The sequence below is a fragment of the Microcebus murinus genome, chromosome 4 (genome assembly GCF_040939455.1).
Source record: "Microcebus murinus isolate Inina chromosome 4, M.murinus_Inina_mat1.0, whole genome shotgun sequence".
In the NCBI taxonomy this organism is placed as follows: domain Eukaryota; kingdom Metazoa; phylum Chordata; class Mammalia; order Primates; family Cheirogaleidae; genus Microcebus; species Microcebus murinus.
Window position 1 is genome coordinate 75,031,348 of NC_134107.1, and position 25,802 is coordinate 75,057,149.

General features: G+C 39.3%; 1 protein-coding gene across 5 annotated transcripts in view; it reads left to right on the forward strand.

Annotated features, from left to right (window-relative positions):
• Positions 1–25,802, forward strand: part of FAT3 (FAT atypical cadherin 3) — a 635,879-nt gene that overhangs the window by 255,714 nt on the left and 354,363 nt on the right. For all 5 annotated transcript variants that reach the window (XM_076002418.1, XM_076002421.1, XM_076002420.1 and 2 more), the window contains exon 3: positions 16,494–16,808. In XM_076002418.1, coding sequence (XP_075858533.1) covers positions 16,494–16,808 — 315 coding nt within the window. The remainder of the gene's footprint in view (positions 1–16,493; positions 16,809–25,802) is intronic.

Here is a 25,802-nt window from a genome sequence, read left to right on the forward strand (position 1 = left end):
ATTTACCTGTTGGCATGTTCCCTGGAAGAACATTTTTGTGAATGGCTGCCGTTCAGGATTGTTTCCCTTTCATTTAATACATGTTTGCTGAGTGGTTTTGTATATCAGGTACTAGGAGGGCAGAAGATGAATCAGACATTGCTCCCCTTTAAGATGGCCATTGAGTAGTCAGACGTGTAAAGCAAATTGCACAATCATGTATTAAATGACGTAATAAGGGTAGCAATCAATATAGTAGTGATATAAGTGGCCAGGTTTGTTTGGGGTTAATGACTTCATAAGGCAAAAGGTGTTTGTGTCTTAAAATGTGTGTGTGGGGCATGGCAGGGGCGCTGGTGATCCCAGACAGAACAACATGGAGCAATTGGGAAGCAAATTCAGATAGTTCTTGGGTGTCTGGAGTACACAGGTGGATGCAGCAGGAGGTGCAAGGATATGAAGCTGAGAGTGGAGTGGGAAGATCCTGGAGATGGCTGTGGGTGCCTACTGGACATTGTCCAGGCCTGCCTGCTACCTTCTTTGAACCAACTCTAGATGGTGGCACACCCATCTGGTTATACGCAGGCCAGATTTCTCTGATGAATGGCTATTGGGCCTCTGCTAGGGGGAGAGGCTCCAATCGGTGTTCTTTCTGCAGTTGTTCTTGGACTTCCTGGGACTTTCTGATGGAGACTGAGCAGACATTACATTATATTTGTAGGTGCCCATTTACCTCCCTAGTCTCAGCTTCTGTCTGTGTGGCAGATGCATTTTGCAGGAGCTGAAGCTGAAAGGGACGGTGTGCTGCTGGTGTATGTCGCTGCCCTCTCTGGGGTGTCTCTGCAGCAGAGCAAGGTTACAGGTCTACATCTGATGCAGCTTTACACAGGTTATGTGAAGACTGTGCCAACCAATGGGGAGCTTAGATTTTCTTAGCTGGGCCTCCTGCTATTTTAATTCAACTTTGCTTTTAGCAGCTCTTCCTGTTTCTACTCTTCTGCTCACAAGGTGTGTTTTATTTTATTATTTTTTTTAGCCTTACAATTCATCACCACATGTTGGATACTGTTAATGGATGTGACAAATGATAATAATTCTCTGTTAGGCTCTTCCTGCACAGTTGAGAGTCAAAGCTCCACTGGGAGTAGAACCATGATTCACTCAGTCAACAAATATTTGAGCTCCGTTGGAAATAAAAACATTATTCACTCATTCAACACATATTTATTGTTCACGTACTATGTTCAGTAAGTCTCAGGTGCTCTGTAGGTGGAGTCAGAGCTCCATTGGAAGTAGAAACATTATTCTACTCATTCAGCAAATATTTATTATTCACATACTATGTTCAGTAGCTCTCAGGAGCCCTATAGGTGTTGAGGTCTATGTTGAGTAAAACAGGCAGGCTCCTTTCTGCCCTAGGGGCTATTATAGTCAGTATAGTGGAGATACTAGCCATACACTCCATAAGCAATGTCACATATGACGAAACACACTCCTCAGAAAGGCAGGACAATACCTTTGTGGCTACAGAGTATGCCTAATGTTTTGAGCATCTATCTGGGCAAAATTGACCCCAAAGCCAGGTGTGTTGGCTCATGCCTATAATTCTAGCACTCTGGGAGGCTGAGGCAAGGATCACTTGAGCTTAGGAGTCTGAAACCAGCCTGAGTAAGAGCAAGACTCCATCTCTACCAAAAAATAGAAAAACTTAGCTGGGCATGGTGGCACCTGCCTACAGTCTCAGCAACTTGGGAGGCTGAGGCGGGAGGATCACTTAAGCCCCAGGAGTTTGAGGTTACAGTGAGCTATGATGATGCCATTGCACTCTAGCTGGAACAACAGAGCAAGACTCTGTCTCAAAAACAACAACAACAATAACAAAAAAACCTCACAAAAAACCTGACCCCTAAACAAAAAATTCCCATGCAAAGTATAGTCCAGAATGATCTTGTGAAACTCCAAGCCTACTCTTGAATTCTCTTTTAACAACACATTTTCTATTCTTTTTTCTTTTTGTTGAAACCTTACATAGTTACCTGGAATTTCACCTTTGCTGAAATCTAAGTGTAAATGCGTGGAAAGAAGATATGCAGACGTAGAATCACCCTACAAACCTTTCTGGACAACTTCCCTCTTTGCTCTCTGATCCTAGCTTGTCCTTACTGTCTGAAAGGCATAAATGTTGAATAGTTTCCCAATACGACTCATACATTTTTACTTCAATGAGCCAATGGTGCTTTGGATATCAGATATCTTATCAGTAATGTACATACACTATCTCTATCTAGCATGAGAATCCTTCACTTGAGCCATTCACACATAGTTTCTTAAACAGTATGCTGATACAAGGTCAGAATGTTTTTTCATATAATCTTGAATTTTCACAGTAGTCCAAATATCACACTATTACTGTTTTTTTCAAGTTCCTAAAATAGTTGTTTCTGATTATATGCATATTACTTGCTTCCCATTATGGGCAATACCTAAATAAACGTTCTTACAAAGGGAAAAATATCAACATGCTTTTTCTTCTCTGTCTTGAGGAAAATGCATAGCAATTTTTTCACAAATCTCAATAATTTGTTCTAAAACTAACATTGACCTGTATTGCTATTTACACAGCTTATGATCACTAAGCAAATTTAAATATAGAGATTTTTAAAGAGCTGTCCTATCTGCTACATAAAAGCAGCTTTCTCCTTTCTTCCTCTTCTTTTCCCTTCTCAGTATGAGTCAACATCTATGCATTTACCAAATGTGCAAGCCGTGTGCATACGCACACTGAATTCTGTTGTAAGGACTATAGCTGGATGAGAATTCTTTTGTTTTCTTGTCAAAGCCTGGTCTAACTGAGTTAGTATTTATCTGTGTCTTGTCAGTGCCTCTGGTGCTGTCGACAGAGCAAGTGAGCACATTTCATCTCAATTACCAATGGAAGATGAATACAAGGCAGGGTGTGTGTGTCAGAGGTTACAGCCATTTAATGGGATGAAATGCGAATGAAAATTGGAAAACAATCCAAGAAATCTATAGGAGATGAGAACTGGAGAAACTCAATTAGAGAAAACCATGCACTTCCCTCCTTCTGGGGGCCCTGGTTTCTTTGTGCTATTGTAGTTGCTTATTTGGTTATAAGTGGGAAAGCAAAGAGCTCATTGTTTCTATTGTAAAGAAAGGTAACGTGGTTCTGAAGATTTCATTCGTGTGCTCTAATGCATATATATGCTCCCTGTAACCGAATCAACCAAACCTAATTATTGTACCTATGTATGACGTTGTCTATGTGATTTTAACAATACTGGTCAAAGGAAAAAGCAGTTTGGTGAGATTTAACCTGAGAGTATGAAAGGAAACAGAAGTTCTATGGGGCACTTTTCCCATGGTAAGCTTTTATAAACTTGTCATAATAAATGTAGTTATGAGTTTTTAGGTCACACACATATATATTTGAAGGAAAAAACCCAACAATTCTAAACTTAGACCCCAATCCATCTTCCTTTGTTTGTTGTGTTTCAATTCCATTACCTAGAATGTGTTTTGCCAAGGGAATACATTTTTCTATTTTGGTAAATGTGGCCTCGGTATCATATGTGCAGTTATCTGTGCAACCCTGTAAAAATATTTTCTTGGTAAACATCAAATCACCTGTAAAAGTCAGAGTGCATTCACTTGAGAAAAGAATAAGTGAGCTGTATGCTTTCATTATTTTATTGAGAAGTTACTGAAGGGTGTTACTGTATATGGGGCAGCAAGTATAAGATTTGTATCTGAGTGGAGGTGGTTTTCCTTATGGTTTGAAATGGGAGAATTGAAAAACTGAAAAAGTTGTTCCCTTTGCCTTGGAGAAAAAGTTCTCCAAAATGGAAAGATTCCACAGTATTTCAGCATGAAAGGAAAGAAGTTCAAGTCCATAGGTCCCATTTTTAAGAGTGGATTTTGTATTGTCCCGCACTGCTCACAGCGTAAATGTTTGTGCTTTGGGGAGCACATGGGTGTGGGTACATCCTCCAAAGCATTTGCCTGAGTTATTTCACTTTAGGGAATCTTTTTTCAAGTGTAACTTCTTAAAAGAGAAAAATCTTTTCTAAGCAAAACTCAGATTCTCAGTTCAAGTGCTCAGAGACCCTAGACACTCTTTGTGCTGACGTAGAGAGTTGCAGAGTTGGGTAAATAAGTCTAAAAATTGGATTAAAGTATGGCTAATATCTAAGGGCACATCCACCTTAAAATGTTCTTGCTTGAAGAGCCAGCGGTTATGTTCTGACATTTCATTTAAAAATCCCACAACACTTTTCAAGACTGAAGAATTTGGTTTTGTGGGCAAATTTTAATTTAATTAAAATTATCTCTCATGTAAAATCATTTTTTTTCCAATACCATCTCTCTTTCAATGACGTTTTTGTCTCACCACAAATCATGGCATTTTCTTCATTGAGTCAAATGATTAAAATTAAAAAAGAAGAATAGTTTATGGATGTTAATTTTTGAGGTCAGCTGTTATCTCTCTCAATAGTAAATTGTATTTTTAAAAATTTTTGTAGGTTTTTTTAAACAAATACTGTAAATCTTATAAAGATTTAGTCAAAATGTGATCTGCAGCTGCTTATTGCAATATAATTGGTGCAACCTTTTTGGAAGGCAGTTTAGTCGAACGCATTTAAAAATGTACTCCTAGAAATTTATCCTAATCTAAGCATGAGTTGTAATAGTGAAAAATACAAAAAAAAAAAAATGACTTGACAAATAACTTAGCAAGAGAGGCTTCATTAAATGAACGATAAACATTCTATGAGTATTTCAACTAATATTTACTGAGCATCTAGTCTGTGCTAGCGACTGTCCTAGGGTATGCAACAGTGATGGAACAGAGAACATTCTTGCACATAGGGAATTTACATTTTAATGTGTTATTGGACTAGTGGGCAAGTGGCCATCACTACACAGTCATTAAAGGGAAGTTATATAGAACTACAGTTGTTGACATGGAAAGATTTTCAGTATGCAAGGATAAGGGTCCACAATTACAGAGAAATATACAGATTCACGGTGAACATGATGTAGAACAAAGGCAATACACCAAGGAAATTAAAATTATTATCTCTGGACCGTGAGATGAATGCTTTTTTAAAAAAACTTATTTGTATTTCATGTTTTCTCCTGCAATGAAGTATTAAATTTTTTTCAAATATTTACCTACTAACCAGTTTGAATGCTCCAGAAGTTCCCGCTATGCAAAGATTGATCTGTCATCTATCAATCTATCTACCTACCTCTGAAATAGGAATAGAAAAAAACTTCAATTTCCTTCAGATAGCTGTTTCTTGGTCAGCTATGCCTCTCAGAATATAGTATGCTGAAGTTTATGTTCATTTCTTCCTCTGCAGGAATAGAATGCAGTCAGTACCCTCGTGCTACAGTCTCCACAGTTTCAGACTTAACACAGGCCAGTTCTTGACTTTGTTTCATACGTTGAGAGTATTTTTCCATTGCTCTAGGTTTCAACCTTCCTTTTTATCTGGTTGTTATGGATCTGTGTCATTATGCTGTGTGTGGTGGGTATGCAAATTAGGACAGACCACAGAAAGCATTTGAAGTTTGGAATAATCTGGGTTATAGGAAGGAAGAAAAACAGAGTACAAACTGCATGTGTCCCTGCTCCCAGCCTGGTTTTCTGCTTCCTGTTTTCAGGCTGTTTATTGGTGCCCGGTACAGGTTACAGGGACTAGAGTTACTGTAGAGAGAACAGGTGTGTCTTTTCAAGCCTCTAAAAACTGGTCCTGAAAAGTTTGTCTTTAAAAAAATCAAGTAGCAAGTATGTGTTTTCTGAGCTTATGGAACGTCATGGCCAAGGAGGCCTTTGAGCAGACAGTCAAGTTTTAGAATTCCCAGGTCCCAAACAGACAAGGAGAGCTGTCCATTTTCATTAACTCCAAATAAAAGCTTGAATTCAGCCTGCAGCTCTTTGCCTTAATCTTACGTGCAGCTCTCTAGCTTCTAGCCTTGGGAAGTAACAGGGAATGAAGGCAGCTTATGTTTCAGTACACCATTATTCCCAACTACTGTGTTGTGGGTTTTTCTTCTCCTTTTGCAGAGATGAAAGATGCCTAATCAATGGGGGTCAGTATGAGGAGGAGGGAACAGTGTAGAACAAAAGTGTCCAAGGCGGATGCAAATCTGTGGATGAGAGCCCACCAAGAGCGAGAATGCCTTGCTGGTGTTTTATCTGGGGGCCTGGGGGCCCTGATTCTGACGGCCTACAGTGTGGACCTGTGGGCAAGGCAGCATTTAAGTGCACGATAATATCAGCAGATGTCTTCATCGAACTGTGTCTTTGCTTCAAGGTTTGAGGATATTACCATAACTCTCTCTGCATTCTAGGTAAGCAAGGGAATGACCCAAACTGGGCACGATTTTAAGAAAATTGTCATATTAAATAGGATAATTCACAGATGGAGAGTTGAATTTTAGAGCCAATTAACTACCAATTCTTCATATATACCAGAGGAGTATAAAATTGATTACCAGTTCAGTCTATCCCCATTTTATTTTGCCTAGTGATAACAGGATAGGAAAATATCTAGTTGACTCAAATTTTGTTTTTGTTCCAAATGCAGTTATTCATCAGGGGTGCTTGTCTTTAAAGAGCCAGACCTCCTAACTTGCCTGAATTTACCAGATGTTGTGATGTTATCCTTCATTTACGTATTCAACATTTGTAGTGTTCCAAATTCCCAGCCACCACCTTAGGATGGAGAAAAGCAAGATAGAATGTTCCCTACTGGCAGGGCACTCACAGTAGGATGATAGAGGAATAAAAATAAAGTGCTAAGATGAAAGGTGGAAGGGGTAAGCCCTCAGCCCCTGCTGGCTGAGTGACGGTGCCCTTTGAATCCTCTTTGAGATTTGAGGAGCAGAAAAGGCAATTTGGGGGAACAGGGACTGAAGGAGCAGCCTAAGCAGATGTGCATAAAAGCAAGGGAAAGATGGATATTATTAAAGGAAGAGTCGGTCCTCCAATTCACCTGGTCTCACACCAATCCAACATCTGAGAATCTTCTGATACAGAAAATGGATTCAGAATAATACATTGCAGCAACTTTTAGAAATTGGGGAAAGTAATAAAACCATTGAATTTCCTATTACCAAAGAAGTGATACTAACCCACTGTGAGGAGCTCAAGGGCTTGGAATTGCCTCCTTTTTCATGATAATGGACACACGTGGATAGATCAGCAGCATACCTCATGTAATGAAAAGACTCCTATTCTGTGCTCTGCATTCCAACTTTGCCACTTGATTAGCTGGGTGATTCACTTAAAAATCCTCAATTTAAAAAGTACATTAAAGTATACATTTAAATATATATCAGATACGTGATATAATATATCTAAGTATTTAAAAGAATATACATGTATAATATGTATAGACTTGTCAAAAGACAAAATCATAACAAATTGAAAGATCTTAATTGGCTTTTATTTGCCATTCTAGAATCAGGCAACACCTCATTCTGTAGAATAGAATGAATGGTCTGATGAGCTGAGCAGAGGAGGTTGGCTTTATAGACAGAAAAGGGCTGAAAAAAGTAGAAACAGGGAACAAAAAGCAGATTGGTGGTTTCAAAGTTACTTTCCTTGTAAAGGTTAAAGAAAAGGGGACTCTCTTGTCATGCTGGCAAAAAAGGGCCTGTTTTGGGATTTGGCTATTATCTCTCTGTCTCCTGTTTTCTTAGAAGGTCAGATCAACAGCTTATTAATAGTTTGGCTTGGTGGCATGGAGCCTTAGCATGAGTGACTCCATTTTGGTTTGGTCTATTAGGCCTGGTGTAGGAGCTCAGTTCAAACTAATGGACTCCTGTACATTTTATTTAATACACTGGAATGTATTTGAAGCATTATATATTTGAATGAAGTGTCTTATATTTCAGACTGGCAGCAGTTACAGATATGGCTATAGGAGTGCCTGGGGGACTCTGGCTGAGCCTAGAGTATAAAAATCTCCATTCTTCCTTAATTGTTACCACACTCTGTGCAGAACAATAATCCCTGTTAAGGCATTAAGGTTCAGGGATGAATAGAAAAAGAAAGAATAATAGTATCTATGATCCTGCTAGGGCAAGCGAGGGTTGGCCAAAAGTGGTTATAGAGCCCATGAAGGAATTCCATGTGCTCTTGAAGAAATAAGCAATTTAAAAATGCACTGAGATGTTCACATTCGGCAAGAGTAGATAAAGGATGCAGGCAACACTGTATATTTCTTTGTGCCTTCCTGTGAATTTATAATTATTTCAGAATAAAAATTTTTATGAACTGAAAATTGTGAGTTAATTGTGAGTTAATGTTTTAAATGATTAAAAATAAAGATTAAATATATCATGCACAAGTAAATAGACTCTTTTAGGGGTGGTTACAACAAATATGCCATCAAGGTACTTTAAAGTTTGTTTTTAACAGCCTCAGAATCTATAATACTTATCTAAGCAGAGTGTTTTTCATTGTGTTATAAGCACATGACCCCCAAATATTGCCTGAACCATATGTTAGAAGGTTGTTTGGAGTTGTTGTGAGTGTTAGGGTGTCATTCCTTTGGGGGAATATGTCATTTGAGACTTGGCATGTGGCATATGGGGATATGGCTAGAAAGCAGATAAGGTGAATAACTCAGCATGCAATATTTATCTGATTATGAACAGTTTCATTTTTCCCTTTCATCTCAAATGCTTAGAACCAATTCAGTGAGCACAATGTACATATATATTTTTTCTAATATTTGTGAATAAAGAAGGACAATTATAGCAAATACATGCTTCATGCTGGGATCAACTAATTCAAGTTCAAGCTGTGCACAGTTCTCCGGCAATAAATACATACACACACACATACTGTCTGTATATCTGCTTACACAGTTAAATATTAGGATGTCCAGAAAATTATGATCTGCTATTACCTTTATTATACAGCAAATAAAAATTAAACAGGGAAAGAACAATTTTATAAACATAAGCATACCTGAAAAATAAAGAGTATAAAAATTTGCAATTGTTTTTCTAAAGAATATTTTTAAATGACATTTTCATAAACATCAGGATAACATTTGATCATATCAATTGAATCCGTTTTGAGCATCTCAGTGACAAGTGAAGATGTGAGGGATGGGATGCATCCCTGTCTGGGTGTTTGCTCGAGTACTTTCCACTGAGCAGTGTTATCTGAAACATGCTAGGAGCTCATCGTGGATGGTTTAGTTTTTAATGAGGTTATTAATCACCCATTCCTACTCCCACTCAATATGCACTTATGAATGGACAGAGGTCACAGCCTATTGACTGAAAGACAGAGATCAGGATGGAGAAAGGACCAGAAGCCTACATGGCACGTGAGGAAGGAATTCATAGACTGGAGCATAAAAGCCATGCAAAAAGAGATGGTTATCTTCTGACACTTGAAGAGCTGTCACAGGTGAAAGGTTGTTTGCAGACTTATTCTGTTTTATTCTGGGATGTGGGTGGGAGGACAGGTAGAAATGACATCTGAAATTACAGACACCAAATTTTTGCCTCCGTGTGAGGAACTCTGCTTTAGCTGAAACTGCCTAGTAAATGGTGAGGGCCCTATCTCTGGACTCGGAGCCCGGGCTGGGTGCTGGGTCAGGAATGTTGTGGAAGGGATGCTTTCACTAGGAGGTCAGTTATACCTAGTGTTTTCTGAAGTCCCTTCCAGGTCTGATGGAGTGAGGCTGACTTATCCCTATAGTGATGTAAACTAATCGACTGCTGATTCAGTGTCATGAACACACATTTATTGAGTGCCTGCTGTATGCCAGGCACTATTGTCTGCAATGAGAATATAGCAGTTAACCAACCAGAGACTCTGCCCTTTCTGTGTTCAGGCAGATGGAAGGGGACTCTTTTCTGGAAATGAACACTCCAGGTCAGTGTTGGGTAATGGAACAAGGATATGTCACAGACATTGATATTCTACATGTTTTTATAAATCAAAACAGGCTCTCTTTGAAGAGAATCAATACTTCTTTTTAAAAATATTCTATAAAAATATACCAAGAAGTATCTTTTTATGATTTCTACAGTCAGTATGGAGAACTCAAATAATAAATTATAATATGAATTGGGTACTGTTTGCTGAATTAATGACTCTTCTCTATCAGAGAAGAAAGAAACTTCATTGGACATAAAATCCTATGTGGGTTTTAATATCTATATAGATTAAGAAGGCAATATAGTTTTGGTTAACAACTGATCTCAAGTCCATCGGACTAAGGTTTGAGAAGAGGATCTAATATTTATCAGCTGAGTGATCATTGACAAGTTATGTAATCTAAATCTCTGTTTTCTTATCTGTAAAATGGTGATAAAAATAGTAACTACCTATTTATGAGTATTTGTACTAGTAAATTTTTGCTGAATGAATGAGGGACTTAAAACATTTAATGAAGAATGAATTTATTGCACCTATCATAGTACCAGGTGCACAGTGATCAATGATGAGTGTGGAAGTGATGATGATAGTAGTTGTAAAACTGTCTCTATTTGGAGATGATATGATTGTCTGTAGAAAACTCCCTGGAATCTATAAAGCATCTGTTAGAACTAATAAGTGAGTTGAGTAAGATTGCTGAATACAAAATCAACATATAAAAATCAACTACTTTATATACTAAAGACAAACAAATTGAAATTAAAATGTCATTCACAATAGCATTAAAAACATGAAGTGTTTAGGGACAAATTTGACAAAGATGTGCAAGATCTGTATACTGAAACTGTGAAGTATTGCTTAGAGAAATGAGACAAATTAATAGAGAAAAATGCCATTTCATGGATCATTATACTCAAAATTGTCAAGATACCTGTTCTTTTCAAATTGACCTATAGAGTTGATGCAATCCCAGTCAAAATCCTACTAGGTTTTCTAAATTTCTTATGGATTCTAAAGCTGATTCTACAGTTCATACTGAATCACAAATGATCAAGATTAGCCCAAACAACTTTGGAAAACAAGAGCTAAATTGAAAGACTTACGTTTCCTTGATTTAAGACTCATAAAGCTACATTAATCAAGACTGTGATACTAGCATAAAGGTAGACAAATAGATTAATGGAACAGAATGGAGAGTCCAAAATTAGACCCATAAACATATCAATTGTTTTTTGATACAGGTACAAAGGTAATTCAATGGAGACTTACTCTTTTTCAACAAATGGGGCTAGAACAATGAATATCTATATGATAGATAGATAGATAGAAAGAATATATCTTGTAGCATAAACAAAACTCAAAATAGATCATAAATATAAATATAGCATCTAAGACTATTAGACTAGAATAAAACATAGGAGGAAATCTTTGTTAGGCAAGGATATAATGCATGACCTTTAAAAGAAAAATTGATAAATAAGATATTATAATCTGAAATTTCTGTGCTTCAAACATCACTATTAGGAGAATGAAAAGACAAACCACAGACTGGAGGAAAATATTTAGTATTCACAAATATTCGCAAATAACATATTTGATAAAGGACTTTTATCCAGAATGTATAAAGACTGTCAAAACTCAAGAAAACAAACAACTCAAATTTAAAAATAGGCAAAACAAATGAACACTTAAGAAAATATTCTGATGTAAAATAAGCCCTTTAAAAGATCTCAACGTGATCAGGAAGATGCAAATTAAAGCTACAGTGAGATACCATTACATACCAATTAGAATGTCTCAAATTAAGACAACTGACCATGTCAGCTCTGCCACAAGTGAGGATGCAAAGCAACTGCAACTCTGTGTGCACTGCAAGTGGGAGTGTAAAATGGAGAAAATACATACCTACCATGTGATACAGTCATTCTACCCATAACTTATTACTCAAGAGTAATGCAAGTATAATTTCATACAAAACTTATAGATGAATGTTCTTAGCAATTTTATTTGTAAGAGCTAAAAACTGAAAGCAACTCAAATGTCCATCAGTGGTTTAAAAATTTATGATATGGAATATTACTAAGAAATGAAAAGGAAATGATCTGTTGTTATATACACGACAATATAGACCAGTCACAAAGTAATTATTCTAAGTGAAAGAAGTCAGGAAAAAAAAATAAATACATACTGTATTATTCAAGTTCTGTAAAATTCTAGAAAATGCAAAGTAACCTATGATGACAGAAAGCTAATCTGTGGTTGCCTGGGTGTAGGGAGAGTAGAGAGAGAGGGATTAAAAATGGGAAGGCGGATACTTTGGGGGATAGTGGATATGTTTGTTATCTTGATTTGGTGATGGTTTCATGAATATCAAAACTTACTAAATTGTTTGCTTTAGATATGTGAAGTTTATGGTATGTCGGATACTTCCATTTTTAATAAAAGTAATGAAGAATGCATGGTGGTTTTTACAAAGTTAAAGGCTCATGCCATGTGATTTTGGCAATTCTTGGTCAACCTCAAAAGTGAGGTTTTGATTGATGAAAGAGGTCATGTGGATTTATATTTTTGGTTGTGACCATGTAGATCAGGGGTCCTCAAACTTTTTAAACAGGGGGCCAGTTCACTGTCCCTTAGACCATCGGAGAGTGCGCACTGTGGACCCGGGATGAGTCGACTGCTAAGCAGGACAGGCAGCAGTGGCAAAAACACCCAGCGGGCCGGATAAATGTTCTAAGCGGGTGGCATGTGGCCTGCAGGCTGTAGTTTGAGGACGCCTGATGTAGATCATTATTAGCTCCAAGAACATAGAGTGAAGAAATGCCATCACAGCACTTTGATGTGTTAATGTGATTAATATGACACCTTGGATGAGTCTTACAATAATTAACACATTTCAGAGTCATTCTTTTCATTTTGTTCTCAAATTTTTGGATCGTAAATATGTTGTCTGAACACTATGTTCGAAGATACACATTCACACTTCAGTTACTTAGTAAATACATATTTTAATAAAAGATGATTCTAATTTTTGGAAAAAAAGTCTGATCTCTCATTAAGAGTAAAATAGAGTAAAATCCCACCCATATATTTTAATTTGTATTCGTGGATACCTATGATCCAAGGACCCCTCAAATCATTTAATGTCCAAAGCCTGTGATATATCATCTTCCAGTGTGACCAGTGAAGAAAAGAGAATTCAGTGACTTCCAGGAATCACAAACCAATTCTGTGACTGCAAATCTCTATATGTATGTGCATCTATGAGTGTGTGTGTATACACATGTACATATGCAACTGCATGCATGGCTGCTGGTCAAGCAAGGTGACAAACAAGACTGAACATAGCACCTTGGGAAGCCAAGGTAAGAGGATCACTGGAGGCCAGGAGTTCAAGACCAGCTCGGGCTACATAGGAGACCTCATCTCTACAAAAAAAAAAAATAGAAACGTGTAGGCTTGGTGGCATGCACCTGTAGTTCTAGCTGCCAGGGAGGCTGAGGCAGGAGGATTGTTTGAGCCTAGGAGTTTGAGGCTGTTGTGAGCTATGACTGTACCACTCTACTCCAGTCTGGTCAACAGAATGAGACTCTGTCTCTATAAAAAAGAAAAGGAAAAAAAAAAAAAAAGACTGAAGACCTTCTTTGGTTCTGTTGCTTATTGAGTTATGTTCTCTTTTTAGTAGCCTTACTTTGCTGTTCCCCCAAAAGGCCAGGTACTGTCATGAAAAGGTACTCAGCATCTACTATCCCATAAGCATCTTGCCAAACTCTTGGTATACATTTATTGATCACCACAATACTGAAAGATGGGTAGGAAAACTAGGTTTGCTTGAGTTGACCATCTCGTCCAGGGTCATATAGGTAGAAAGTAATGGAAATGCACCTGGAGTATTTGAGGCAGAGAGAGTTGGGTTCTTCTGCAGTTACCTGTGAGACCTTGAGCAGGTTACCAACTTGGCACCATCATCTGTAAGAATGATCAAGTTTATACTATAGAGAAGTTGTGTTGCATGTCTCAGAGCACATTATAGGTCTTCAGTAAATATTTTTCCCCTTGACTCTACCCCTTTCTTGTTCTAGATTATTTGCCCCTCCTGGCATATCAGCCTAAAACAGATGAAACTGAGTCCTTCTGGCTGTTGGCCATGCAGTTATGCTTCTAGTACAGATCTTTTCATTAGAAATATGTCTTCTTAGAAAAAGTGAGAGTCATTTGAGAACAGATACCATACCCTCTCATTTGTCTCTCTTTCTAAGTGTCCATCACAGGGTCCAGTAGACGCTTGTGAATTGAATGGACAGGTCTCATTCATGAGGTGCTTCACAGAATCTTTAGAGCATTTATTTGTGATGTTTACCTGTATCCCTCTCACCTTCTACCTTCTCTTTGTTTCCACTCCAGAGACTGCTTGATTCCCTGTCACTTGTCCATCTCTTACTTGCAGAGCTCTGGTTTCCCTGGGTGGCATCACCACCTCTGTCTGCATGGCAGCTTGTGGCTGTGACTGCTGTGAGTGCACCACAAAACTGGCCGTGGTGTCTGTGATGGGCCTGTGTCCTGTGCTCAAAAATGCACTCACACCTGGCCAGGTCTCCATCCCTCAGAGACTTCTCTGGACCTTGATGTCATGCTGACATTCTGCTCTGTCTCAACCCAGTTTTTCAGGCTAATATTCTTCATTCAATCAGTGAATACACATCACTGTGTTTACAAGCATTATTTTTTTTTTACTTCTCTTTTCCTACCTGTTGCATTATCTGGTATCTACCCTTCTAATGCCAGACTGGCATTTCTGTTCTGACTTCCAGTTATCACCCATGATACCACAGAAACCCATTACATTGTTTTATGTATTTCCATTGAGAATATTTAAAATTGTCATTTGCCCCATGGACAAATATCACTATGCGGGGTTCTTTGGTGAATAATTTTGGATCTGTAACTTCAACATCAATTAGATTACCTCTCTTTGAATACTTTAGCTGTTCTGAGTTTTAGACAACTTTGAGTATTCCAGCCTGTTTCTGGACAGATGCTCTCCTCCCACCCAGTTGCTATTCTTGGCAGTTTGCTTATGAAGGGTCAATAGGCCAAGTTATGTGCCTAATTTAGACAGAAATCCAATAGGAATATAAAGGATGGAGGGTTCAAGGCAGAACTGGAGGATTGCTTCTTGACTCCTTTCATGGATGCCTTCTATGGCTGTGGTCCCCAACCCATAGGCCTCAGACCAGTACCCATCCATGGCCTGTTAGGAACTGGGCCTCACAGTAGGAGGTGAGTGGCGGGTGGGCAAGGGAATCCTCATCTGTATATACAGATGCCCTCCTTTGCTCTCATCACTGCCTGAGCTCTGCCTCCTGTAAGATCAGTGGTGTGGCATTAAATTTTGCATTATGATGAGTTATATAATTATTTCATTATACATTACAATGTAATAATAAGAGAAATAAAGTGTACAATAAGTGTAATGCACTCGAATCATTCCAAAACCATTCCCCACCCACCCCATCCCCCGCCACCCCCTGGTTCCATGGAAAAATTGTCTTCCATGAAACCAGTCCCTGGTGCCAAAAACATAGGGACTGCTATTTTATAGTATGAGGATTTACATGGATTTCACACTTTCTGTGAGCCTCCTGCCTACTTTTGGAGTTTTTATAAGCTAAACCCAGAGTTTTCCCAGCATGGTGGGCATTGCTTATGATCCTGTGCCTGTAAGTTTCTGTAGCCTGGTGGTTGGGTGGGGGCTGTAAAGACACACAAAGGCACTGTGTTTTCTCTCTGACTTTCCTGGCAGACATCTGACTTCCTGGTTGGCACTGGTTTCAACCATGAAATGGGAAAGATGTGAGAGAGTAGACTGGGCATGTTTGTGCTCCTAATTTAAAATGATTCTCCATGAGCATGTCTCACACTGGCTCGGAGTTTATTGGGGCCCTCTGTAGAGTTCTTGAGGGAGATAGAGCTCATTCAGAATGTGTATTGGGAAGGCTTCTCTGATTGTTGTGGAATTACTGTGACATTTGATTTTCAGGGAAACATATGAAGGAGGCTTACATCCTTGCAGGCAAAATATTTTCCATTCAAACAGACAAAGAAACATTTGAAAGGTCTTTCTTGTTTTTGTGAATGAACAGATAAAACAATTTACCACTAGGAGGGCTTTTTTTGCATAGGAAATCAATTCAACACCAAGTCAAATGGAGATATTGGCCTGATCCTGCGCTGATTTCCTGTGCAATATGGAAGGTGTTTCGACCCTGGCCCAGTTTCTTCCCAGTCCTCCACATTATCTCTTCTGTGTGCTTGTGTGTTTGAGCATGTCTAGCTCCAAAATTCAAATAAAGTATTGATTATAATTATACTTCACAAATGGCAGAAGAACAGTTTAATATGGTCTTGCAGAAAATAATTTTATTATGTAAAGAGTGACAATTTAATCTCATATTATGGGTTTTGGTGTTTTTTTCATGTGCCATGATTATTTGGTGCAGTCCTCTGGAATTTGGGGTTGTTTACCAAAAATGCCTTCCCATTTTGCTAAAGCAGTCCCCCTATCTCTGCTTTCTCTCAGGGATCATCACTGCTGCAGACATCCTTGATCGGGAGACAACAGGTTCATACTGGCTGACGGTGTACGCCACAGACCGGGGCGTTGTTCCACTCTATTCCACCATTGAGGTCTACATTGAGGTCGAAGATGTGAATGACAATGCCCCACTGACCTCAGAACCTATTTACTATCCCGTTGTCATGGAAAACTCTCCAAAGGATGTATCTGTCATTCAGATCCAGGCTGAAGATCCTGACTCTAGTTCCAGGGAAAAACTGACATACAGAATTACAAGTGGGAATCCTCAGAATTTTTTTGCCATCAATATCAAAACAGGTAAGGAAATGCCCTTATGACTTTTTTTGGTTGGTACTCCAGCTTTTAAATTCATCAGTCTGACACCTGCTGTATCCGCTTATTTATTTTATTGTCTAAAGAATAGCATCCTCCTTCCTGAGACGTAATTTCTGAAAAGCTGAACTTGCCTTCTGTCTGTTTGGTGTGTTTTAATCTCATCTGACACTGAGGTTAAGCGATCAAGAAGCTTTCACAGAAAGCCTTAGACTTATTTTACTCATAATAACAAAATGTGGCTCCCAGACCACTCAGAGAGCCAATTGCTTCCTTTTGTTTCTTGGAAGAGAGTGATCTGTGCTGGGTCTTTGGGTAAGTTGGCTTTGATACCTCTGCCTGGAGGAACTTCTCCCTTGCTTGGCCTCAGTCTGGCTTGCTGTGAATGACCTCCTTAAAGCCTTTAACTTTAAGCCCCATATTTTTTTTGTGATTCTTGTGCTATCCATCAATGAAGTGTCAATGTTCAGAAGAACTTCCAATATCTCAATTTTTACATAAAATATGTAAAAATTTAATTTTCTGTTCTTTTGCTCAAAAATTTCTAGAGATTGTAATGAAAACTTAAGTTTTTGTTTAAAGCTCAGAAAGGCCTAAGGCTCAGTAGCAGGTGTGGAGTTTGGTTGAATGCATTCTGATACAAGCACGTACACTGGAAAAGTGCTTTGCAGAATAAATCTTAGAGGTTCGCTGCTTTCTTGCAATTTGTCTCTTTTAGAGCTAAACGAGATTAAAACACTCAGTGTTGTGATGGATGGGGTTTTAATTTGTTGAAATTTAGAATAAAAATTTTATTTCACCCTGGGCAAGTGAGTTAATTACTTTTCAAAAGTTAGGCTAGGTTGGTATTTGTTGGTGTGGATAGACTCAACTTTCCTGACAAACTACTGATCTAGTTGACAGTTATTTCTCCTGCCTGTATCTGTTAAAGTGGAAACATACAGCTGATCCCAAGCATTTTATAAATGTCAGATTTCCATTAACATAATTGGAAGACAATACTAGGGTTTTTTCCCCCAAAACTATTGATTTTCTCTTCTAATGAGTAGGTTAGTCATTTTGCTAAGCAGACTTCTGCATTCTAACATTGTTGAATCAGGATTTGACTTCTGTTTCCCTGTTAGACAAAGGGTCATCAGATTTCGGTGTCTTGAGTGAAGCCTGTCTGTGCTTCAAGGAGAAGGCTCAGAGATTTGGAGCCTGGCCCAACCTTTCAGAGCCCTAGTAAGTGGGGAAACTATCCACACACCTGAGAAAGGACACACACAGGGCCTCCCCCTGCTGGGAAGCCCCCGCCTTCTGATTCGCTCTTGCTATAGCAAAAAGTTCCTTGAATGTGGCCAGATAAATGAATTCAGTCACTTTACAAATTCAGGAGTGAGGGTAAGGGAGGAGGGGGAGAGAGAACAAAGACAAAAAAAAATATCTCAGTAAAGAAGTTGAGGGCACAGACACCTTCACATGTTGCAGCCCAGTGAGTCTGAAACACCCCCAGATTATCCATCTTCTATCTGAACTCATTGCCACTTGAGTCATTAATGGTTAGTCCAGGATTCACTTTTTAACAAGTTAAAAGACACTGCAAAAGGGAAGTTTCAACTATTCTTTTCCTCCACTTAGTACTGAAAATAAAGACAGGATAACTGTCAGAAGAAAGAATTTGGGTTGGATGCAAAGAAGAACTTAGCCTACATTAATTGCAAAGAAGAACATGTACACTCATGTCACTTAGAGCTTTCTTATATTCAGCTTTTAAGAGTTTGCACATGAACTCTCAGAAAGCCCTATACTATCACAATTTGGCCTACATTGCATAATAAGAGCCTTAATCATATTCATAATTACTCTGTTCTTGCCATATATTTTTTAAAAGTGTTTGTGCCAAGAATGTCATTTTTGTCTAACTTGTCTGATGATCTAAAAGAAATAGCATTCTTTATAGTTCTCAGTCACATAATAAGACAATCCTGGATTTTCTTTATCTATTTATTCAATCACCAAGTGTTTATTATACTTATTACTTTTCACACAAGATCTAATAAATTAGGGTTATAAACTGAAGATATGGTTCAAGAGAGTCAGGGACCCAAAATTATATGAAATTAACAAATACTTATGATAGTTTGAAAAAGTACAGCAATTGATCATGATAGGAGAGCTTCACTCAATATGGGGTTAGAGTGATGGTCAGGGAGGAAGCCACATTTGGAGTTAGAAGACCTGAGTTTCAAGTCCTTGCTATGCATGTCCTAACTTGGAAACATCATAGACCACAATGGAGAAAACAGACTGAATCAGTCAGTCTTGACCTCACCAGCTTCAAGACCTTGGGCAAGTTATTGAATCTCTGAAATTCAGTTTTCAGTGAGAAAGGATTGTTGCAAGGAGTATAGGAGCCCTCACCTGAAATGCTTTTGCACAGTGCCTGGCGCAATGAAATCCCACAGCAAAACTTGATACCTCAGCCTTACTACTTTACTGTAATCACAGGCATGTCGTTTAATCTCTTTGGCCCTCAGTTTCTCATTTGGAAAATGAGAATGACCTTGCTCACTCCACATGAGGAGTGAATACCATGATGTGTTTGAAGGCTGCTGGTTACCTAGTATTACTATGCCTGTTTCTAATGAGATTCACAGAACCACAAGCCTGTTGAAATTCTTGCTAGAATGTTTTCTGAGTATCATGTTGCCTATAGAATGAACTTCAGCCAGCTCAACGAACTGTCTAATAGAAGCCTTAATTTTTGGCATTCCCTCCTGTCTCTCTAAAGTTATTTTTATGAAATAGTTATGTCAATATAACATTTTTCAGTAATGAAGCAGGAGGTGTAGCTAAGCAGTATATTTAGGAAAGATTTATGCTTTCAATTTTTTCAACTAGATGTTGACTCTAGTAAACTGACCTTTTATTTCTTCCTTGGCAGTAGAGTTGGAATTTATAGAGTTTTGTTTTGTTTTGGCAATGTGCTACATAATAAAAATTAAAATAATTAAAGCAAACTCACATAATGTCAATACTTACACTTTACAGCTTGTAGCAGATAACAGATGTACCCAACCCCAAAATGGAGAGATTTCTCTCTTGAACACTCTGTTCTCTGCCCAAAGAACCATTTGGTTTTTTTCCTCCTAGACGTACAATCACAATCAGTAGTCTGTGGACTTTGTCACTAATTCCCATGGCTTAAGAAGAAAAACAAAAGCTGTGAAGCTATAAGGTGTTTTCTGGCCTGTACAGAGAAACCTTGATTATTTCCAGGCTGAGCAGTTGAATTCAATCAAATGCAGCCTACCCACTTGTTCTGAGGAGACACGCTGGTGTTTGCTTGCCTATTTGGGTGAGCAGGAATTTTGCTTTCTTTCAGCACGTGTTAGGAAATCCAAGCTGGCTTCTCATTTGTCCTCCACGCTGAAGTGGGGAACAGAGATGTGATGTTCCTCCGGAATGTTTATTTCAGTCATGTCTACAGTGTGGAAATCACTTAGCACAGGGTCCACGTGCCAGCATTTAGTAGAACGCTCAATAAATGTTAGCTGTTATCATCCCTTATTCTCCACTAGGAAAAAGTTTGTGTAAGCTATAAGCATCCTGCTTTGGGACTTCGCTGTCTTTTGAGGACGGCATCCTTGAAAGGCAGTGACACCTTGCCTTATTAGTTGGCATGTAGCACTGGGACCTTCTATTCAGTTTTGTAAAGTGCATTGTGCACTGCTGTTGATCTCTAGACCCCAGGTGTTGGTGGGTGGAGGATACAACAGAAGTACAGTGTAAGACAGTTCTGCACTCAGGGATTTTAGTCTCATGGGAAAGGTAGGACCATCACACATATGATATACTTATGAGACAACTGTATAGGGCAGTTTATTTAAAAAACAAAAACAACAACTACCATAAACGATTGAACTCTGAGGACTATCAACTGCACAGGGCAGCAGGTCAGAGCCCGAGCGGGGCGGGGTGGGGGTGGGAGCTTAGCAGACCTGAAGGGGGGGCCCTACAGAATGGGTCAATCTGCAGAGAGAGAAGCCAGAGGACTCCCCAGGGAATATAAACAAGTGAAGCTGACTTTGAAAGCCCATTTGTTGCCACTTGAGTTAGTTGAAGAGGCATTATCTCACTACAAAACTAATTTTTAAAGAGTCATAAATGTCTGGAGTGTGGTAAGAGAAGTAGCAAATACACACATCTCTTTTTCTTTTAGGTCGGGGTTTGATAATGTTTAGATTTTAAAGGGTCTTTTATTATTATCTTCCTTCCGAGAGGCTTACTTCTTAAAAGAATTATTTTTAGAGGGAAGGGAACCCATACATAAGACCCCTTACTCTTTCCTTTGCCTCTGTAAAACATAGATCCAGAATTGGCACCTTCTGTGTTAAGAGCCTGTGTCTGTAAATGGACCCTTGCTTAAGGGATCTATCGATGGCTCCTATTCTAGCGCTTGGACTTTCTAAATTTCTTTCTGCAGTTGCTCTGTCTCCCTTTGACCCACACGTGTTCACTGGCACCTCCACCTGTATTTGAGTGGAGGTGAAGCTTAGCCTTCTTTTCCTTTCTGAGAGCATCTTGGGATAAACCCAAGTAAAGTATACTTTATGTGTAAGTAGACTAGCTGGCCCCCTCTGCTGCTCCAGATGATTTGAGAGGAAGAAATCATCTTCAAGAATGTGTCTGCTGCAGGAAAACCTCAGATTCTCCCTTTCACTGTTGGTTACCTTGGGTGTAGACATTGCTCCCTAAAAATGGGAGGAGGTAGCTTATTAAAATGTTGGATATCCTTAGTGTTTTCAGTGTTTTTTTTTTTTTTTTTTTTTTTTTTTGAGACAGAGTCTCACTCTGATGCCCCAACTAGAGTGCCATGGTGTCAGCCTAGCTCACAGCAACCTCAAACTCCTGGGCTCAAGCAATCCTCCTGCCTCAGCCTCCCGAGTAGCTGGGACTACAGGCATGCACCACCATGCCCAGCTAATTTTTTCTATATATTTTTAGTTGGCCAATTAATTTCTTTCTATTTTTAGTAGAGACGGGACGGGGGTCTCGCTCTTGCTCAGGCTGGTTTCGAACTCCTGACCTTGAGGGATCCACCCGCCTCAGCCTCCCAGAGTGCTAGGATTACAGGCGTGAGCCACCACACCAAGCTGGGCATCCTTAGTTTTTTAATCAGCTCCGAATGATATCAGGTTGGCTTTTGGTATATGGTGTAAAGCAGAGGGTAAGTGTTGAAGAGAGGGGTAACATGGAAAGGAATTCGGAGCACACTTCAGCCTCATAATAATCACCTGGCGAGCTTGCTGGACTGCAGATGCCTGGGGTAGAGCTTGGTGATTTGCATTTCTAAGGAGTTCTCTGGTGATGCTGCTGTGGCTTCTCTGAGAGTCTGGTGGGCAAGGCTCTAAACTTCAGTCACCTAAGGGAAACAAAAGAGGGAGGTAACATGGTGCTGAGAGATACATCTGAGGACAGGACAGCCAACTTTGTAAGTTATCCTAACACTCTCGCCTTATAGTGCTGGGGTTTGGAGAGTTGACTGTGAATTCAAAGTGCTCTCTCCACCCACTCCCAAAATCGATTCTCATATCCTTGCTTATACTTTCTGCCTTATGAAATGGAGAAAAAAATGAAATCCTGTCTCTTTAATGATCCATGAGCAAAACATCAAATGGATTCCTAAGACTTGTGGTTAATAACAAATCTGGGTTATATAATGTTTGGATACACTTGTAATATTTCCAAAGATACAAAATCAAGCAGAATTTGTTATTAAGTGCAGTTCAGACCTACTTTAATGAATAAACAAACATTATTTGATTTTAGTATCTCACCATAAAAAAGTGTTAGCTCATAATGGTGTTCAAAGATAATTTGGTATCTTGAGTAAGCTAAGCCTTATGTTTATGCACAGCTCTGTTTGGTGATAATCTGCTTAGAAAACCATCTTTTCTAGGAAAACGGAAGGAGCTCTTTATTTATAAATATAGAGATTTAAAGAAAAAAAAACAACAAAAAACAAGGTGAAGGACAAGGGTACATATATTGGTGCTTTTTCTTCAGAGTGAACACTGTGGAAATCTCTTGTTATTATCTCTTATTCCTTGTTTCTGGGTGACATGGTTTTTCCTAATGGAAAGCTAAATTCTCCTGAATGGGTAGAAATGGCTGCTGGATGATGAGTTGATATTCATAAGTTCAGGCACAAAGCAGATAATGTGGCGAATGAGTATGTATGAAACTGTAAATCACCCTTGCTCCTTCTTTCAGCCATGAAAGGAGGCCTTGTCCTATAGAACATTAAATTGTGTTCATTTAATCCAACAAGTCCAGTAGAACAAATCGGGCTCATGCAGATTTATCACAGGGGGTTATTTAAATTCAGCGGTGACCTTTGCATCTATGTGAATGTGCTCCAAATGAACAAGGACAAAGGGAACTTTCCTGCACTGTCATTATGTCCCCAGGGAGGCTGTGCGGTTCCCCATTTGATCAGCTCACAACTCGAGGGGGGAAGGGTTTGGGGCTAGTGGGGTTCTGAGGGTGCGGAGGGCTTGGCCAGGGTGGGCCATTGAGCCAGAGAGAGCATGCTCCCTCCTGGGCTGGAGGCGGCCTTTGCCTTCCTGTGGCTTGGTTTTGTTCGGATGCTTATTGTGAATGTAAGTCCCGATTTCAGAGATTCTCAACCCTGATACTGTTGACATTTTGGGTCGGATAATTGGGGGAGCTGTTCTATGCATTATAAGATGTTTAGCAGCATCTCTGGCCTCTACTAGGTGAGCACTCCTCCCTCCAATTGTGACGAGCAAAATATCTCCAGATATTGTCAAATGTCCCTGAGGGGACATTTATTGTTAACTAAAAACAAAATGTGTGTGTGTGTGTGTGCATTATGTATGCAAATAACATGTCTGTATGGGTGTATGTATGCATACACAGATATTACCATTAATAATAACATGAAATAAAATTTAAAGGGAAGAAATCCAAAGCTGCTGCTCACTTCCCTGTGACTCCCGTGTTTTAAAGACCCTGTGAATACTCAAAATCAAATCCCTCAGGGAAAAAAGAGAACAAAACAATAACGAAACTTCAAACAGAATAAATGGGGATGAAGTTAGCCTTTTCTCGACTCTTAGTATTTGGAGAGGACTTGGCTAGTAACAAAATTCTCATCAGAGTCTGTTTTGAACAGCTTTCTCTAGAAAATAACATGAGGAGATCATTTTGAGAGTTTCAGAGTTTATTCCCTTGAAATGCTTAAGCAGCTCCAAATCCTGTCCCTGCTTCGTGTCAGCCTTCTGATGGATAAATATGTGGGTTGTTTTGTCCTTGGAATAAAGGTAAATGTAAAAGGGGCGAGAAAAATTCTTATGCATCATGTATCTTGGTTAAGGCTCTCTGAGGTCTTTGGCATCCCTGCTAAGTATGCAGGTCTCCTTTCTAAGCCCCAGGGCACTGGTAGATTTGTGGGGACTTAGACCAGTGTCCCCAGTCTGCATCTTGGATACGTCATAGGCTTGTGAGGACTTGAGTTAACTGGGAACTGGTGCCACCATCAGTGACAGGAAGTAATTTGACCCCAAACTAAGTCAAGTTCCTAAAGATAGGGCTACTAGTTAGGTAACTACATGTGTTTTACCCCATTTTTGAGAAACAGATTTGAATTTTTGAGTTAACATGATTATTACTTGGAAAAGGATTTTAAGTGTGTGTGGTTATTTTTTTTGGTAATAAAACTGGAATTTAGGCAGGGATGGGGAGCTTTGGTGAAAGGAAGAGAGGAATGAGCAGATATAAGCCGGATGATAAGAACATAAGAGAAAGGATGCTGCCCTAGCTGGAACCTACCCTGGGCTCGTAGGCAGCTCAGAGGCCCTTCTGGTCATTCTGTAAGGCTCATGGTGTTGCTTTGTCTTCCGTGCTGCTTCGTGTCCTGCAAAGCCACCAGAAAGAGATGGGGTGGAAGGGTCCTTTTCCAGATAGCCAGCCTGCCCCTGGGGCTCAGCTGCATGGGTGTAGCTGCTGTTGGAAATTACAGAGAGTTATTTGGGAGGGTGATAGCGTCATGTAAAGAAAGCAGATGATGGAGTTGTATTTATATATAAAAAAAGATTGATTAAGGTCATGAATTTCTCTTTTATTTCTTCTATCTGGGCGTTATTTCCACAGCAGTAATTTACTGCATTGGTTTATTACTTTCCTCTGTTCTTAGGGAAACAGTGAATTTTAATTGAAACCATTGCCCACCTCTCTCCATTCTTAGATGCCATTGTTAGGGGGACTACTCAATACTCCCCAGCCGGGTGTCCCCTCCCTACCTGGTAAAGACTTGCTTTAACTGAGAGCACGTCTGCTTGGTGCCCCAACCCCTGCCGGTGTGTCCATGTATTGGCTTGATTAGTGATCACCACAGTCCTGGGAAGAAACTGGGGTTCAGGGAGCACAGGTGCCTGGCCCAAGGCCACTCAGCTGGTCAGCGCAGAGCTAGGATTGGTCTGACTAATGGGCTTATTGCTGTAAACAGATGCTGTCAGATTTGAAAAACGTGAGCAAACTCAAAACACATTAATGATCCTAGGACTTTGGAGCTCAGGTAAGTTTTTCCCGATGATTGTGCACACAGTTTGGTTTATAGCTGTGATAGGAATTGAATTTTGCACTCCTAAAAGATATGTTGCAGTTCTAACCACCACCCCATACCTGGGAATGTGATCTTATTTGGGAAATAGGGTCTTTGCAGATGTAATCAAGTTAAAATGAAGTCATGCTGGATGAGGGTGGGTCCCAATTCAATCACGAATGTCCTCTTATAAAGAGGGAAATTTGAATATAGACACACTGATTCGGGGAGAAGACAGCATAGGGGAGAAAAGGAATTTATTTTCCTCGCTCATCATAAGATTCATGGCTAAGACTTACAACAAAAGACAGGTTAACAAGAGAAAAACATACAAATTTATTTAATCAAAGTTTTATGTGACACACGAG